The 19526-nt window shown below is 43.7% G+C and overlaps 1 protein-coding gene across 5 annotated transcripts in view; it reads right to left on the bottom strand.

Moving 5' to 3' along the window:
• ADAM22 (ADAM metallopeptidase domain 22) overlaps window positions 1-19526 on the bottom strand; it is a 1877697-nt gene that overhangs the window by 263382 nt on the left and 1594789 nt on the right. For all 5 annotated transcript variants that reach the window (XM_069648369.1, XM_069648368.1, XM_069648372.1 and 2 more), the window contains exon 19: window positions 14417-14467. In XM_069648369.1, the coding sequence (XP_069504470.1) occupies window positions 14417-14467 (51 nt within the window). The remainder of the gene's footprint in view (window positions 1-14416; window positions 14468-19526) is intronic.

Consider the following 19526-nt stretch of genomic DNA (forward strand, 5'->3'; position numbering starts at 1 on the left):
CTGACCGATATCTGTATGTTAAGAGAATGTCACAAGTAATCAATGAGTTCTAGGATCATCTCGAGGCACGAGGCCAGAGATCGCATGTATTTGTGAAATCATAGAACTCGGCGAAGGCTTACAGTACTCCTTTTACATACAAGAAGGGTTTTATTCTCTATAATCCGTGAGGGTAATCCGTCCTCCCAAAACCATTTTGTGCTTTCATTTTCATTGCCTTTTTCAATTCTGCTCTCCTTTTTTGTTTCTTTATTCTTTTCTGACTCTTATCAGTCATGGAGAACGTGTGCCATTTTGTCTTTCTTTTCATTTATGTCCACATTTGTGTAACCCACTTTTAATCCATCTCTGCTTTTCTTCCAACATTTAATATTTTTCACTTCCTTTGTTTTGCCACACCTTTTTCATTCCTTTCTTGTTCTGTGTTTTCTTTATTGTCTCCCGTTCCATATCATTTCCCTTTGCCACGTCATTATCTGCAGTTACCCTATTTTTCATCATTTTATTTTTCTCTCCCTTTTATTTCTTTCTTTTCAGGTTCTGCCCTTAATTTAGCATTTTTAATTTTCTTTCAGGTGTCTACTGCTCCCCCTTTAATTGTTGCCTTCTTAAACTGAATCAAAACATTTACCACTTCCTAGGATTTTCTTGTGCAAGAAAATATCAGTTGGCATCTGAACACTATCGCCTGTGACAAATCAATGTGTTGAAATGGGCATGTACCTGGCCCTGAGAGCAGGCATTGTAATGTCAGCCCAGTTGAGAAGTTCTGTCATTTAACTATAACGGCTGAGTAGTTAACTTACAACTAGACAACGAGCAATAGGGTTTTAGCACGTATTGTGACAGAATGCCATCTGCAAAGGTGTACTGAGTTTTTGCTGAATTTTGTAAAGAGAAATTGAATGAGGTTTTCTACAATAAAATGTGATCTACTAAACAGACATACTTTCTCAATATGCTGTGTGGTTAAAAATGCTTTAAAAGGATACGCCTGAGCTGTTCTGAGCTGACCTCTGATTTGGGTGGTGGTAAATACCTTATTCACTGCCATCCACATCGTATAATGTACACTTGCGCTGTTCACAGTCCAAAGAGATGCTGCAACTAAAAGTGAAATGGCCACATTTCTCATATATAAAAGTTACATGCAGACTTAAGAAACTATGCAGCAGCTGCCTCATGTACATCTCATTTAAGTAGCTGACCTTCGTGTTGCTGTTCTCCGTGCTGTTTCGAGTATGCAAGGTCCTTAATCTCGCAGCCATCATTAGGTTTATACTAGATGGACGAATTCTGCATCAAGGAAATATTTGCATTTTAGCCGCTAGAGTTTGAATGCAGCCTACAACAGTTGGACACATTCTGCAGCAGGGAAGCACTTGCATTTTAGCCTGCTAGGTGCCGAGTGAAGGAATTGAATTTAGTTGAAAAACTTGCCGCTGAAGTGGAATTAGAAAATCTACATCCACTTACCGAACATTAGCAAGAAGATATATTGGGAATCCACTAGATTTGGAACTTTTTTGAAAAATAGCAAAAGAAGATATTTTCAAATAAAATAAGTCTACTAATCCTGAAGAAGACGTTGACCAATGGTTATGAAAAATCTGGCCAATTGATATCAAGTCGAATCTATACAAAAGGGAATCCAATAATGAGAGGAATATTACTAGAATAATCTTGGATACTTGTAGTTGATGTGTAATGGTAGACTGTCAAAGTAGGAATATTACTATTGCAAAAGTTATTTAGAAATTCTTTATATAAATTATTTTAGCAATATATGAATAGGAGAAATGTTTCCAAAAAAATGCGTTATTTGCACAAAACCTTTTCACTAAAAATATATGTTTGTTGGAAATGAATTGTTGTCTTACAATTGTTTAGAAATGATGTATTTTATGAAATTACAACAGAATAAAATGATATATTTTTAATAAGAACACACTCTCTGGTCCTCAGCATGCATTTTCTGAAATTCTTTTATTGAGTCTTGCAGCACATAAGGCATCCTATTTGTTTAGTACATCTCAATTAAGAGGCCATTGGTAGAAGACAAATGATCTTTTATTATATGGATGTATATTGGCAAACCCGCCCCTACCAGTTCTAAAAGGGTCAGGAACTTAACACATTAATAAGAGAAGTCTGATAGGGGCCAAAATTGCCTGACACACATATATATGTATGTATTGTGTAATGGTTTTACATTAAAATCTTTCACAATTTCATTGCATATCAAATTAAAACTTCACATAAAAATCCAAATAATTTAAATAAAATATACATATTAAAAACATCCACTAAATCGAAACATAAGGGTAAGTTAATCAACATCCTTAAAAGTAAAGTAATCACAACATATTTTTATAATATAATCAATCTTACACACTTAATCAAACTGAAGTTTGATTAGAAAGATCTCCTAGTAGATTCACATTTTCTTTAACAAATGCTATATGATATGATATGGCATTTATAACGCACCTATACACAAGTGTTTCAAGGCGTGATGAGGCAAGGAAGGGCAAACAGAGGGAAGACAGAGACAACAATCGTACTAGACCATCTGACATTGAGATCGTGCAAGTGCAGGGAGGGGGGAAAGGGAAAGTGGGGGGGGAGAGGGATGGGGCAGTGCAGTACATAGGATCAACAGTAACAAATGGGGTAGCGGGTAGCCAGGTGACCAGTGCAGTTTCAGTCAGGAGTTCAGCAGAGGACAGGAGGTGAGAAAGCAGAAGCAAAGAGGATGGTCTTTAGGTGCTTCCAGAACAGGAGATGGTTCTCCTCAAGTTTCAGGGGGGCAGGAGGATGTTCCAGAGGGAGGCCCCAGCCGAATGAAAGAGATCTACCACCAACTTGCTGCTTGGAGAATCAACTGACCTTGAGGGAGTTGGAGGCGGGTGAGCGAAGAGCTTGAGAAGTAAGATATTTAGGAAGTGAGATTTGAAGGTATTGAGGCCCCAGGCCCTAGAAGGCCTTGTTGACAATGCAGAGGATTTTGAACTTAATCCTCACAGCCAATGGGAGCCAGTGCAGAGATTTCAGTCCTGGAGAGATACGATCCCTGGGCGTGAGGCCAAGGACAAGTCTCGCAGTCCTGTTCTGGATGAATTGCAAAGGGCGGAGAGTAGAAGCAGACAGATTTAGAAAGAGGCTGTTGCAGTAGTCCAGCCTGGAGAGAACCATAGCTCTGGAGACAGTGAGCTTCTAAATGTAACTTCTTAGAGACATCAGAGATGCGAGAAGAGAAGGAGAGTATAAGATGACCCCAAGGTTTTTAGCCTTACAGGTGGGAGAAGGAAGAGGGCCAAGGGAGGCCGGCCAGAGAGCGATAGGAAAGGAGGGAGCAGGTGTGCCGATGAGCAGAATATCAATCTTACTGGCCTTAATGCAGAGATCATTGGCGGCACACCATTCCTGGAAGTGGACATACAGTTGGAGATGAGAGAGGGAGAAGAGGTGGCAGAAGGGAGCCTGAAATGAACTGAGTGTCGCCCGCATAGCACTGAAAGTTGGGGCAGAGAGCAGCAATGCGGTGGGCGAGAAGTGCCAGGTATTGGTTGAACAGCCACTGAGAGAGGTTAGACCCCTGGGGAACAGCACAGGTAGAGACAGAGATAGAGGAGAGAAAGGACCCAAGTTGGATCTGGGAGGGTCGATCGGAGAGGAAAGCAACAGATAGAGATACGTAGTTTATGCACATCAAATGTCCCCATAAGTTCCCTGAAAAAATACTGCTGAGAGCGAATGAATGAAACAACTGAAAAAGAATAATTGTCTGGGTGGGTTAGCTGCGCACCCAACCTCCTTTGATTTACAGACCCTACAAAGCCTATTGGTGGCCAGCAAACCTATTCACGGACAGACTACCTCTAAGGTATGGTGGCAATTTAGCCTAAAACAAAGCATCCGTGATCTAAAGGCCTATGAAAGTGCCTTAATAACATATGGTTGTGGTCTAAAATCTGTGTTAATGCTCTCAGAAATATTTACATACTCTCTATAGACCTTCAAATTGTTCAAATGCTTTAAATGTTCTCTGTAATCCAATTCTCTTAATTTTATATTTATGGTTGGAGGCTCTAAATCGGAATGTCTTGCAGCCTCGGCTAGACAATTACCACAAACGTTCCTAAACTCTTTCAAGGCTTTGTCTGTTTCCTCCCGATAAATCGCCCCCCAAATTGGAAAACAAATTATGGTTGCTTTCCCTTATAATTTTAAAGTATAGGCATCATGAATTCCTTTTATATTAATACCACCAAAACGTAAGACCCAGCTCATTGCCTCAATGGGGATAGAAGTAGCAAATTCAGAATCGCACCCCACATTTAGCTTTCAAAGCAAGATAACCAATTTCTAATATTCATAGGGAGGAATTCAAGACCATTTAAAATTGATGGAGTAACTTTAGCCTTATAAAATTCAATTACAGGCAATAGAGAATAAAAACAGAATTTCCTCTGGATAACTTTAATATACATGATAAAAGCCTCCATTATCGTACCCAACCTTCCTTCAACCTATATAGCAGCTTCTTGTTTAAAAATAAATACCCTAGGTATAATAGATTGTCCACCACCTCAATTTTGGTACCATTAATATATCAAGCAAATAATGTATTCTTTGCCTTAATGACATAAGCTAAAATATGGGATTGTACCAGAATGATCATCAAACGAATGTCTGAGGCAAACCCCTGAAAGTCGATCAAATGTTTTTGCAGCCCAATAGGGGTAAAATCCAGGAAAATAAAATTATTGGCATATGCTAGCCATCCTATTTCTAACTCTTCTATTCTCAGAGGAAAATGGGATACATTTTGAAAGGCAAGAGGCAAATCTGATACATATGAATTAAACCAGTCTCCAAGGGAATACCATGTGATAGTAAACCTTCTGAATTCAACCTAACCCAGAGTTTATTATTAGAATAAAACAACAGGAGCATATTTAGTAGCCCATCTGGGATACCACAATTTCTCAATTTGGTCCATAATCTTCGTCTGTCTGCTCTATCAAAAATTGCAGACATATCCAAGATTGCCAGATAAAGGTGTTTTTTCCTTTCTGTTATAGCCTTTGTTTGAATTAAAGTAAGAATTAGGCCATTCACAGATGTTCCCATTCCCCATCTAAAAGCCAGTCTGGTAGATACTAAGTATTTGGGAACTTTCCATCCACCAGACTAAATCTTTCAGTATACACATTGCCAAAATCTTACAAGACATGTAGATTAGAGATATTGGCCTATAATTAAAAGGGGAAGTACACATTCCTTTTCTAAAAATTGGGACCACTTTTGAACAGTTTAGGTATTGCTAAATGTGCTGCTATCTGAGTAAAAAGCCTTTAAGAGGATATTTGCCTATGAGCTTTCATTGGCGTTTAATATTTGAGAGCCTGTCAGGGCCAGAGGCCCTTATATTTTTCATTTTTCCTAATGACAACACCAAATCCACAAAATCAAAATGTATCTCCCAGGGGTTCCGAGTTATCTCAAAGAAGGTTCAATCTTCCACTAATTCTTTAGAAAATAGATGAGAGTACAATGCTACCCAAACGGGCTCTGAAATACAATTCATTTGCCTAAACCTTTGCACTTTATCAGAACCATTCAAGAGTCGCCAAACACCTTGTGTATCATAGTTGCCCAATTTTTTCATAACAGTTTGATTAGTTTCTAAAAGGTTCTGAATGTTGTGCATCTTCAACCAGTTTTCATATGTTTTGCTTTAATCACCTCAATTCTTGAGATTTAACATCAAGACTCATTGTTAGATCTCTCCTTGTTCTCTTTACTTCACAATTCAAGTGCCTATTATGGTTTTTTACCTGGGAATCAAAAAAGTGATCATGCTGTACCACAAAGGGCTTCTGCCCCTGCAGAATTGCTGGGGATTCAGCGCTAACCACCCAGACAAGGTGTCAGAGAAAGTCCTGGATGCACATTTAGACAATTGTTTCATTATCACACCAACAATGCCAACTCTGAGCCACTCTTCGATTGAACTCCCTCACATCCGAGCTTCTTTGCATTAGCCTGATACCTGAGTTGTTGGTTATTCAAGAGGTTATTCAATTTTTACAACCATATGGAAACCCTGTACATTTCCCAGCTCATATTTAAATTTGAACATCAGTGTCACATGATCACTATTTGTATTCCATGCAACGACAAGAAATAAAATACTTTACAGCATTGCATGCGGTACACAAACAAAGTCAATAATAGAAATTGAATGTGGCCGAAACCAGGTTTCAGCAATTGGAGAATCTTCCATAACATTTCCATTTAACCTAAACAGGTCCCATTTCCTCATGAGTTAAGCCCACCCATACCCCCTTGTATGTCTCCCCTCAGGGAGGGCAAGAATATTGTATCCCACTGGGAGGTCTTCTAGAAGTAAGCTCATCATACTCAATGCCCTTGTCTGGGCACAAGCAATTAAAATCCCCTGTGCAGAATATTAATGAAGAGAGACATGATGAAACCCAGTTAAGAAGAATTCTATCTAATTCCCTCATAATATCGATATCAGATATTAATATTGATATCAGAAATAGAAGCCAAGTTACAATAGAGATTCATTAATAACACATTTGTTGAGATCCATTCCTTAGTGGAGAATACTTTCACCCCCAAAACAGAGTCCAGAATGGACTTCAGCTCTTCTAAGTGCAAGTTCAGCAATTAAAAGGCCGTCCGAACACGAATGGCAACCTCTTGCACCCTTCTTAGCTTTTTCATTAGAGCCGTAGATCCATCAATAAAAGGTGCCTCAGAGAACCAAGTTTCTTGAAAAAAACAAGAACTCACAGTCTTTCATTTTTCTCATGATTTCAGTTTTCAAACATGTATAAAAACCCTTTGTGTTCCAACATAGGAGACAAGCCACCCATAAATTAGAAACCTGGCCTACCACCTGCATAGATTGACAGAGCCGAGGGCAGCCAATCCCAGTCAACGTTTGCCTCCTGAGACTCATAGGGGCAAACTCACGACCTAATGCATCAACTTTTCACTGAACCTGCAGCGTACCTATCTTCTCCTTACCATTAAACAAACTATTTCGTTCTATGTCCTCTTCGCAAAAACATCTCTCTTTTTTAGGCACAAAAGTATCATAACCTCTACTAATCAAATCTTCATGAGTCTCTTCAACCATGTCCCATGCAATCTCAGGATAAAAGTGTACAGTACATTCATTAAAAAGATCCTCCTCATGTAATGAGATCCATTTCAGGTCAGCTGAAGTAAGTGCCACGAAGAGGGAGTACCCTTTAAAATCGCTAAAGCTCTATTTTTCACAAACTCAACCTCGTCCCGAAAGCTAGCCATACATTTAATACATAACTGAAACTTCCATCTTTGTACCTCTACCCCACTTTTCACACTAAGCAGCAATTTCCGGGGTAACTTCCTCCATCTCTGTAAAACGTCATTTTTAGCCTCAGTAAGTTCTTGACCGTAGTCCAATCCCTTTATCACCCAACACATCCCAAGGTCAACCTGGGCCTCAACACAAAAATCCATAGACCCCTCGGTGACTCTTCCAACATCGACTAACACAATGCAGGTCGATTCTTCCAGATTTCTTACTGATAGAGGTTTTTATTGGTTTGTCTTGTCTGCTGTTAATCACCTCAATAACCTCCTACTATGAAAGGTCTGAATAAACTGCCTCCTGCAAATATTGAGAGTCTATGATGGCCACACCATCCATTGATCGAGAGTCAGAGATGGATACAATGGCAGACGGAGGGCAATTAACGACTTCATTCAATGGATGACCCCTCTCCTGGGAGGCCCGAAGAATATATTTTTTAAATGTACGTGAGCCTGCAAGGCTCCTCCAAGTGGGACCACTTATCAGATTTTAAGATTATTCTTGCAATGAGCTCAATGCTCTTTTCTTCTTTTTCTTTCTGTTATCTTGTGCTGTATGAGCTAGGGAATCCACAGAGAATAAATTGGTCTCCATATCCCTCTCCTCGACATGGAAGCCCAAGTTACAGTCACTATTAGGTATTGTCCGATGACATGAAATTGCCTTTGTTGACTCCTTAATGTCTGACAAGGCTAGTGTATGCATCCTAATTTTGTAGCTAATGTTATCATAAAGCCTCATCAGCCCTTGCAGAACCAAGATTAAGGCTGAGAAAAATGGCCACCCAAAGTAGACAAATCCATAGTTAGCGAATCACCACCACGTAACGAACCTGGTGGCCTACAAGCTGGTTATTGATCATCTAGAGTCAAATCAAATTCTTCCTCTACCTGGACCCCTGCAGACATTTTTGAATTAATAAAGAGGCAAAGTGAGGCACTTAGGTTGGTAGGTTGGTAGTCCAAAATGTCCTGCTCGAGATTTAGACATGCATTTAATAAAGAAGTATTTGAGGTATTAAAAGGCACTTTACCAACTGTATCCTCTTCCAGAGACTTCTTAGGTAAACTTGCTTATTCCACACAATATGATGCTTCATCCCACATCTACCTAGGATGTTGCTGGATGATCTGACTATACAATTTGGTTGAGTCTTGGGAAAAAAAGTCGTGATTTCTGAATGTGCTGCCATGTTCTCAACAAATTAGGATTAACTTCCTCAAGGGCACGCACAACTTCTTTATGCAAAGGGGTTACTTATTTGCTCCTCAGTTTATACCTTTTCACCTTCCCCATCATTTTACTTTCCGTGTGAGTTAACAGTCACACAAACTTTGCAGTACATTTTTTCAAATTCAAGGAAGTCATGAGATAGGTCTGGATCCCATGTGCCCACTGTTAGTGCTCACGTGCCGTCATTGGCCTCAGGTCTGAGAGCCTGCCTACTACCTTTCTCTTTAAGCCACTGTGGAATATTGAGGTTGACCGTAATCAACACTTTGCGTTGAATCCAATCCAGTAATAAATGCAGTGCAAATGCAGTACAACTGCACTCGGCCTCAGTTAGGCGCAGGCACTTTGCGCCACCGGTCCTCAGTCCTCCAATCTTCGTCAGCGGGTAGAGCTTGAGAAAACACAGCATCCACAGCAGGCACTGCAGAATATTTGCACTTGCCTGCACTTACGTGCAATCCAATATTAAAATCATATCTGATGACACAAAACAACATTTTGCAAGTGAAATTGGTTGGGTTTAAGTGGAAACAAAGTTATAGTTATATTATTTTTAACAGAAATAAAGATCCTAAACTTGTCTTTTGCTGATTGGTCCTAACTATGAAAACACCACTTGCTTGGAAAACAGTACCTCTTCTGAACTGATATCAGGTGGTGTCAGCCCATCCCAGAAAGGTCTTTTGGGATTTTAAGCAAAACAAAAGAGGTGATGGCTGGAAGGTTTAGAATTAATCTGAACCTCTGGCTATTCTCTGGGCAACCATCCAGAACACCGCTCTTCACCTGCCAAGCCATTACAAAAGAAGAAAGACCATTTGCAAATCAGGCTTGGTCCCATTCACATAGGGGCAGTCGAGCCCTAACTGCATGGTCACATCCCTTCTATACGAGACCTCAAGCATCTCCAAACATGTTGCGGTCTTGTTGGGCCTCATCAGTAAGAAATAGTTTGTGTCTCTCTAGCAGGCAAGGAACCCATGTCTGGGCATATTCGGCCCACTCGGGGTGACTAGACAAAACATAAGAGTTGATGTCTGGGCTGGAAGGTTTAGAATTCATATTAACCCCCAGAATCACTTTGGGTTCCATATGTGCAGACAATGTGGAGTTAGGGATGCCTCAGGCTAGGGTGGAGGGGTCCCACAGGAAGATTGAGAGAGGCATAGGGACAGCCCTAGTCGGACTAACCAAAGTCTTACCGATATACTTACTGGTTGAAATCAAAGACATAAAAATCCACTACTCCCATCTCTTTGTCTGTAATGTAATCTGTGACCACCCTCCCTTCAAGAATTAAGCAGGTTACATCAATACCATAGTTGAATGAGTATTAAGGTTTCATTTGTAAAGGTATAAAATGAGTGTTTATACTTCGAGTTTCATGGTTGAATTTCTAGTGGTATACATTGAGTGTTTGTACCTTAACATTGTTATTGCAACTCTTTGTAGACTTTACTTTTTGTTAGATTAAATGTAACTATTTTTTTATGTATATATAGCGAGAGTGAGCGAGAGCGTGAGGGAGACAGAGAGAGTAAGCAAGCAAACACCATTAATGTTATGGTGGGTTTTAAAAAAAAAGCATGAAAAACACCTTTCTAATTGAAATGTTAGCATTGAATACGTGCTTCAGCTAACAAGCCACACATGTCACAGCACCACCCAATAGCCATCCCTGGAAGTCTACCTCAGTCCAGAGCCACTATGCAATGCATTTTTGTTGTGCAAAACAAATCAAAAGGATTTGCACTAAAAAGATGGCTCGCCGGTGTGTTAAAATAATACACTATAAAAGGACACTCAAACACACAGAGGGGCACCTTGAACTCCTCCGTTGCAAGACAGCCCAGAGATCTCTCCTATACCTCAAACAGAGATACTACATAAAAGCTAATAAAGCAGACCAATATCTAGCCCGATTACTCTCGTCAAAGCGAAAAACAATGACCATCCGGAACATTAAAAACGCACAAGGAGATTCGCTGACGCGCACCGAAGATATAGGGGACACATTCAGGGAGTTCTATCAGAATCTTTATGCTACTGAACACCCAGATGAGGCAGACCAAAAAAGATTTCTGACATCGATCCCCTTTCAAAAAATACCAGAAAAGGCCAGAACGGAACTTGAGGCCCAGATAACGGAAAGTGAAGTGAAGAAGGCAATACAAGATCTTCCATTCAACAAAGCACCAGGCCCGGATGGCTTCACAGCCCCATTCTATAAAAAATATGAGGACCTCCTCACCCCCTTCCTCACTAGACTGCTAAACACCTTTAGAGATAGTGGGAATGTTACCCCATCCATGAATGAGGCTAAAATATTGGTGTTCCACAAACAAGGGAAAGACCCCACCCTCCCAGGCTCATACAGACCGATTGCCCTGATCAATCTAGACACAAAAATATACACAAAAATCCTGGCAGCCAGGGTTTCCCCGCTGCTTCCCTCCTTAATTAAACCAGATCAATCGGGATTCATACCAGGGAGGCAGACACACGACAACAAAAGAAGGCTAGTTCATCTAACAGAAAAAATTAGCATATCCCTCACCCCTGCAGTACTACTATCTCTAGACGCAGCAAAGGCTTTCGACCAGGTAGAGTGGTCAATGCTCTTCAAAACCATGGAACATATGGGATTCGGGAACCAATATATTAATATGATCAAGGCCAACTACTCCTCCCCATCGGCAAGAATAGCGGTAAACGGGGTGGTCACGGAGAGGGTGGAAATCTCTAGGGGAACAAAACAAGGCTGCCCGCTATCACCGCTCCTATATGCGCTGTTCCTAGAACCACTATTAATTAAAATTAGGGAATCGGACCAAATCAGGGGGATCGAGATGGCGGGTTAACAACATAAGGTAATTGCCTATGCAGATGACATGTTATTGGCACTCGAACACCCATCCCAGTCCATCCCCACGGCAATCCACCTACTTGAGTCATTTGGGAACATATCGGGCCTAAAAATAAACAAAAAAAAGTCAGAAATTTTAATCCTAACCGGGAACAGAGAAACACTGAACAGAGAAGCAGGGCAATTTGGCTTAAAAGTCGCATAGGAAGGCATAAAATATCTGGGTATAACTCTCACACAGAAGGTAGAGGCACTATATAAAAGAAATTACCCCCAACTCCTGGCAAGAATACAAAAAGATCTAGAGCGGTGGCGTCCCCTAAATATCTCTTGGTGGGGAAGAATCCAAACGATAAAAATGAACATCCTCCCTAAACTACTGTATCACTTCCAATCCCTCCCGATCGTGATCCCTGATTCCTTTTTCAGAGCATTAGCAAAGACAGTCTCGACATTCATATGGAACAGGAAACCCCCCAGAGTAGCCAGATCAGTTCTCACATCACACACCAAGGAGGGGGGCCTAGCGCTCCCTCACTTTAAGAACTACTACCAAGCGGCGCAACTATGGATCCTAAAAGAATGGCTGGGAGACAATCAGCGAACGATCTGGGTGACTCAGGACAGGGCAGTCGCAAGAACACCACTGGAGGACCTATTATGGAAATCAAAGCAGCATAGGCACCCAAATCTGCGCATCAGCAAGATCATGAAGGCCACATTGAATGCCTGGGATGAGCAGACACGGAAAGGGAACATTACCACTGCTACGGCCCCGTTCACTCAAATCTGCAGGAATCCGCAATTCCCACCAGGGATAGAGCACGGTGCATACGAGAACTGGGAGGAAGCTGGTTGTAGAAAAATTGGGGAAATGTTCGTGGACGAGGAGATGAGATCTTTCGCCGACTGCAAAACATTATGGAACCTCACAAATGCGGACAGATACAAATATGAACAGCTCAGACACTGGCTGTCCTCACCCGAGATAACACACGCAGCAACGAGGGAACTTACCGCCTTTGAAAAGTTTCTCCTTACCAACTCAGGAGACAGAAAACTAGTCTCCACTCTCTACAAGTTCATAAATACACAGGAGGAAGACATAAAGTGGGCATACATGAAAAGATGGCAAAAAACACTGGGAGAAGACATCACATTACAACAGTGGCAGTCGCTATGGGCCGATATCCCCAAATTAACCCGAGCTGCCCAAACCAGAGAAATGTGGATAAAAATTATTACACGATGGCACTACACCACAGAGAGGCTAACTAGCATGTACCCACACACATCAAACCGCTGCTGGAGAGGCTGCACAGACGCAGGCACGTGGAGACACATCTGGTGGGACTGCCCAAAGGTCAAAGGCTTCTGGACAGAAGTAATATCCGAACTAAAAAAGATATATCCAGAAGCGGAACGATTTACAGAGAAAATCTGGCTTTGCGGACTTAAAGGGCATCATGCCAAAACACTCACTAAGGCGCAATGGAGGAGTCTCATGGGCCTAGTCATAGCGGCCTGGGCCACGATCGCACAGGGATGGAAGAAGAAAGATCCACCATTGCTATACACATGGTTATATAAGGTCTGGTCCCAAATGGCCATGGAAAAGATAACACACAATCTCTAAGGAACACAAGGCTCCTTCACAAAAGAATGGGGAGGAGTACTAGAATATCTCCAATCAGACTATATGACACAGTGGAGCCCGCACTCCATAAAAATTACGGACTTTTTCACTTCTTAATCGATCCCGAGGACATTTGAACATGGACTTCTCTTCCGAACGGGTTGGGCGGGGGAGGTGGGATGGGATGTTTGGGGATTGTTTACTTCTGTACTATCTATGAAAATAATAAAAATATGTTTAAAAAAATAAATAATACACTATATTATGGAAATGTACAAATTCCCACAAAAATGTGGTAATTTATGCTTATTAGCACAACCTTACATTTCCATCCACCATGCACTGCTCATGATGTCCTGCTGTCCTTCCTCTTTAAGGGTGAACACATGCTATGTTACTATGTACCTTACAATGGTTATTCAGGTTTTCCTTGTAATGAGTGCACTTAATAAGTAACGTCACTGCTATGTCCCATCCGATGTCATCAGCAATGCCACCGTTGATGTAATTCGTAATATCATGTTGATGTCATAGAGTGCATGGTGGTGATGAGTTATATCTGTGTCAGTAACCATAGCCAGCAAAAATATGCTTTTTATGTTTTGTATTGTAACTCTAATGTCGCAGCCATCTGATCTGCGTATGGGTTGTTTATCATATTACTATCCCCGAGAATTACCACTTCCCTTTTTCAGCGATTTCGTTTTTTGTCACGCTCTATATAACATTGGAATCCCTCTTTCTGCATTTGTACCGGGGAAATAACTGCCTCGGCATGAAGATGCTTATTTTCATTGATTTTGATAGTGTCTTTCCTAAACTGCTGTTCATGATAGGTTGGCATACGTGCCTTGATTTATGTCATTTACTTTGGCTACCCTTAGGGCCTGATTCATGGAATTTCTTGCACAGTTCATAGTGACCTTGCACTGCTGAAAAGTGACTTTGCACTGCCGACACAAATCTGATTCATAGAACTGTGCAAAGTGTATTTTTGCAATGCAAAGTCAGTGCAAAGTCATTTTGGCAGTACACAATTAACTTTGCACTGCAAAAATACACTTTGCACAGTTCCATGAATCAGGGTTTGTGTTGGCAGTGGAAAGTGAATTTTAAGCAGTGCAAAGCTACTTTGAACCGAGACAAAAATTCCATGACTCAGGCCCTTATGCTTCAACTGAATCTGAATCGGGAGCTCACCTTATCCAGGATGGGCACTTGCATGCGACTGCTTCGATTACCCCCATAGCCATCAATTTCAGTTTACCAAAAAAATACTCACCAGTCCATTGTCGCAGGAATAGCCGTCCATTTTATGAATATTGGAAGGACACTAAGAGAAAAAACGATGTTGAAATCATTAGATAATGGGTCATGCACAATATTTAAACATTTGATAAAATTGCACACAGATACCATTTAATTGCATTCCTTTAAAGGTTACTTTATTTATTTATTCATATTTTTAAAGCGCACATCAGCCCTGGGGCATCGTGGCGCTGTTACATTTATGAACATTGCTGGCTACAGGGGAAGGCTTAGTAGTTACATTGAAATGTGCATTACGTTTTCATCTTAGGGTTACATTCGTACATATAGTATATAATGACATTGTGGCACATCATGGGGTTACAAGCATATGTAAGCATACAAAAAAAAGTGGGTGGCTGGATGAGTTAGGCTGGATAGTCAAGGTACAGGGAGAGTTATATGAAGAGTGTGGTTTTGAGGGATTTTCGAAAGGCAAGTAAGGAGGGTTCTGCTTTGAGTGCATTGGGGAGTGCATTCTAGAGTTTGGGTGCTATGTGGGGGAAGCCAATGCTGTCGGAGTTAGCTCTTTTTATGGATGGTACGCAGAGTTGGTTGGCAAGGTGGCTTCTTGCAGGGCGGGTAGTGATGTTTTTGGAGATGGTTTCTGATAGGTATGATATGATATGATATGATATGGCATTTGTAACGCGCCTATATACAAGGGGGGGGGGCACAGGGAGACAGACAACGATCCTACTAGGCCAGGTGACATTCAGATCGCGCAAGTGCAAGGATAGAAGGGAAGGGAAAAGTGCAGGGGGGACAGGGAGAGGGGAAAGTGCAGTACAGGGTTAATAGCATACAGGATAAATAACAAGGGTCAGCTAGTGGCAAGTGCGAGGTAAGTGCAGACAAGTGCTGGGAAGGGGGGCTGTAGGGATACACACACAGTCCTGCAGTGCAGGGGGTGCCAGGGAGGCAGTGCAGGGGAGAGTGGCTGGACCAAGGACCGAGAACGGTGAGTGGCCCAGTTGCAGATTCAGTGCAGTATCAGTAATTTTAGCAGGGGAGACGGGAGAGAAAGCGGAGGCGAAGAGGAAGGTTTTGAGGTGCTTCCGGAACCGGAGATGGTTCTCCTCAAGTTTCAGGGAGGCAGGAAGGCTGTTCCAGAGGGAGGCCCCTGCAGCGGAGAGAGAACTGCCCCCAACTCGTTGTTTGGAGAAGCGACTGACCCTGAGGGAGTTGGAGGCGGATGAGCGAAGAGCTCGAGAAGGGAGAAATTTAGGAAGAGTTACTTGAAGGTATTTTGGCCCAAGGCCCCAGAAGGCCTTGTGGACAATCCAGAGGGTTTTGAACTTGATCCCTGCAGTCACTGGGAGCCAGTGTAGTGATTTCAGTCCTGGAGAGAAACGGTCCCTGGGCTTGAGGCCAAGGACAAGTCTCGCAGTCCTGTTCTGGATGAGTTGCAAAGGGCGGAGAGTAGAGGCAGGCAGATTTAGATAGAGGCTGTTACAGTAGTCCAGCTTTGAGAGAACCAGGGCTCTAGAGACAGTGAGCTTCTGGGGGAAGGAGAGGAAAGGAAGGATACCTCTGAGGAGGTGTAGCTGGTAGTGTGACTTCTTAGAGACGTCGGATATGTGAGGAGAGAAGGAGAGTGTGGAGTCGAAGATGACCCAGAGGTTTTTTGCCTTGCAGGTAGGAGCAGGAAGAGGGCCAAGAGAGGCCGGCCAGAGAGCTGCAGGGAAGGAGGGAGTGGGTGTGCCGATGAGTAGAATCTCAGTCTTACTGGCGTTAACGCAGAGGTCATTGGTGGCACACCAGTCCTGGATAGCAGAAAGACAGTCGGAGATGAGGGAAGGAGAAGAGGAGGCCGAGGGTAGCCTGAAAATGAGCTGGGTATCATCCGCATAGCACTGAAAGTTGGGGCAGAGAGCGGCGATGCGGTGGGCGAGAAGTGCCAGATACTGGTTGAAAAGCCAGGGAGAGAGGTTAGATCCTTGGGGGACACCACAGGTAGAGAAAAAGATGTCAGAGAGGAAAGACCCCAGTTGGACCTGGGAGGGTCGATTGGAGAGGAAAGAGGTCAGCCACGCCAGAGCCTGACCAGCGATACCCAGGTTATCACGGAGACGGTTGAGCAGGATGGTATGGTTGACAGTATCAAAGGCAGAAGAGAGATCAAGCAAAATAAGAACACATGGAGTGTTGGAGTCAAGGTTCGAGAGCAGGTCCTCACAGATGTTCAGGAGAGCAGTTTCTGTGCTTCTGGCAGCTCTGAAGCAAGACTGATGGTCATGAAGACTACGAACAGATTCAACATGGACATTAAGCTGGGAGATGGCCAGTTTCTCCAGGAGCTTGCCCAGGAAGGGAGTGATAGAGATTGGGCGATAGTTAGCTGGGCAGGAGGGGTCAGAAGAGGGTTTCTCAAGAAGGGGGTGCACCAGGGAGTGCTTGAGAGGGGATGAGAAGACTACAGAGGCGAAGGAGTGATTGCAGAAGTCTGCAAGGGCAGGAGCCAAGGAGTTGATGTGGTCCTTGATAGTTTTGGAGGAACAGGGGTGGACCTGTTTTGACGAGACTTTCATAGATCGGACTTGTCTCGAAACCTCGTCAGCAGAAAAAAGGGGAAAGGCAGAGAAGGGGGGAGGAGGGGTGGCTGCAGAAGGGCCAGAGGAAAATTAGGGAATAGAGGGAGGGGGGTGGTGGGAGGAGAGTGAGGACAGGATGTCCTAAGTTTTTGAATGAAGTGAGAGGCCAGTGCTGTGCAGAGGGCCTGGGAGGGAACAGGAGAGGTAGAGACTGCAGCAGGATTGGCCAGCTCCTTGCAGATTTTAAAGAGTTCGGCCGAATTGTTAGATGCCGCAGAGATGCGGGCTTGGATGAGGGCTCGCTTCTTTGGAGCAGGCAACAGGCCAGTTTGTCAGAGGATGAACATGAAGCACGCCATTTCCTCTCTGCCACCCTGCACTTGCGTTTAAGGGTGACGAGATCAGAGTCATACCATTTGTCTTTGGGCTTCTGGCGGATTCTCATAACAGGGGCAAGAATATCAAGAGTATCAGATATAGCAGAGTGGAGAGTGGAGAGGGCTGTGTCAGAGTGGGAGTCAGCCGAAGGGGGAGGAGGGGGTGAGAAGGTGACAGCGAAAGCCTCAACTGACACGCGCTTCATGGGTCGGATGACCAAGAAGGAAGGTGGCAGTGATGAGGGTGGCTAAGGTGAGGTGGGAGGAAAGGAGAAAGTGATCACTCCAAGAGAGAGGAGTGGAGAGAGGGACAGAGAAGGAAAGGTCAGAGGAGATCAGAGCATCAAGAGTGTGCCCTGCAGAATGAGTCGGCCCAGATGGGAGAATAGAGAGTGAGAGAGAGTCGCAGAGGTCACGAAAGAGTCCAGAGGGGGGACAAGAGGCATCCAATTGGATGTTGAAGTCTCCAAGAAGGAGGAGTTTTGTGGTTGAGGACAGGAGTGAGGAGGAGAGGTCCGCCCACTCAGAGAGGAAGGAGGAAATTTGACCAGGTGGCCGATAGATAGTAGCCACGGTAAGGGAGTGGCTAAGAGAGAGAGAGAGTTGGCAGACAAGACATTCAAAAGAGTAGATCTGCGTGGGAGTAACAGTGGCAGGAATCCACTCAGGGAAGATAAGGGCCACAACCCCCCCCCAGCACGGTTGGGCCTGGGCACTGAGAGGATCTTGCAACCGTCAGGTAAGAGTGTGTCAAAGCTGGTGACAGAGCTGGCCGTGAACCATGTCTCAGTGAGACCGAGTACATCAAGGTCCAGTTCCACAAGAAGGCGGCAGATATCAGAGGAATGTTTGACGGCAGAGCGAGAGTTAAGTGTGGCAATGTGGAGAAGGTTGCCATCTTTGAAGGACTTCCGGGGAGGGGTACAGATCAGAGGTACGCCCTACGGAGGTGAAGAGGGAGAGTGAGAGGGGGCAGGGAGGGAGGGTGGAGGCAAGGTACGAGGGTCAAGGACAGAGGAGGGGGACAGCAGGAGAGGACAGGAAGTTGATGAGGTGCGGGAAGCATCTATCAAAGAGGTGAAGGTTGGCCTGAGGGCCTTGGACCAAGACGGTTCCATTAGCATAGACATTAATGATGGCCTTAGAGGAGTGGAGGGAGGCCAAGAGGACATCCCAACGGGTGCCACCATTAATGGGAGAAGAGGAGAAAGGAGAGAGCACAGAGACCATATGAAGGGTCCATAGGTCAGGTGAAGGCACGAAAAAGAGGATGTCAGTGAGAGTTTCCTTGGAGGAGGCACTAGTGTAGGTGTCAGCGATAGGGAGGCCTGGGTTGAGACCAGGATGTCCTTTTTAAACTTTTTCCTACCAGATTTAGTGAGGAGAGAAGGATAGTCAATGGAGAAGCAGTTAGAAAAGCTAGGTGAGATAGAGAGCACCATGGAATAGGAGGGAGTGGGGGGAAGACAGGACGAGCGCAAGAGGACAGGAAGAGAGCGGCAAGCCCTAGTTTACCACAAGTTCAGAACACAAGAGAACACAGTAATGCTTATCAGGTAGGTACCCAGTGGAGAGGTCACCTAAGTTTGAAAATCCTGCGAGGGGAGAAAAACCCTAGTTTACCACAGAATAGAAAGGGGCGGATGGATTGATGCACTTGTGTGTGAGAGTGAGAATTTTGAAGTTAATCCTTTCCTTGACTGGGAGCCCAGTGGGCTTCGCGTCTGCCCTGGGAGATATGGCTGTTTTTTGGAATGTGTAGGGCTGCACAGAGCGCATTGTTTTGCGTTATTTGGAGCCTGTTAATGTTTTTTGAGGAGGTGCCTGCCAGGAGGGCATTGCAATAATCGAGTTTGGCTCCTGTTGTGGGTCTGGCTATAGATAAGCAGTTTTGAGAGGTCAAAAGGGGTTTTATGGCAGTTATAACTTTAGTGGTGTGCTCCGAGGCAGAGGAGATGGTGCTGACCTGTCTTGTCATTGAGAGAGAGGAGTCTAAGTAGACTCCAAAGGTTTTGACAGCTGTAGACACTGGTATGATAGTGTAGTCAATGGTGAAGTGAGTTTATTTGGTGTCGAGTTTGGAGAGAGTTTCCTTGGGGCCCAGGATGATGATTTCCGTTTCATCTCCCTTTAAGCAGAGACCCTTGATGGCCATCCAGGTTTGAATGGTGGC

Source organism: Ambystoma mexicanum, chromosome 2q (genome assembly GCF_040938575.1).
Source record: "Ambystoma mexicanum isolate Mex_15411 chromosome 2q, UKY_AmexF1_1, whole genome shotgun sequence".
Classification (NCBI taxonomy): Eukaryota; Metazoa; Chordata; class Amphibia; order Caudata; family Ambystomatidae; genus Ambystoma; species Ambystoma mexicanum.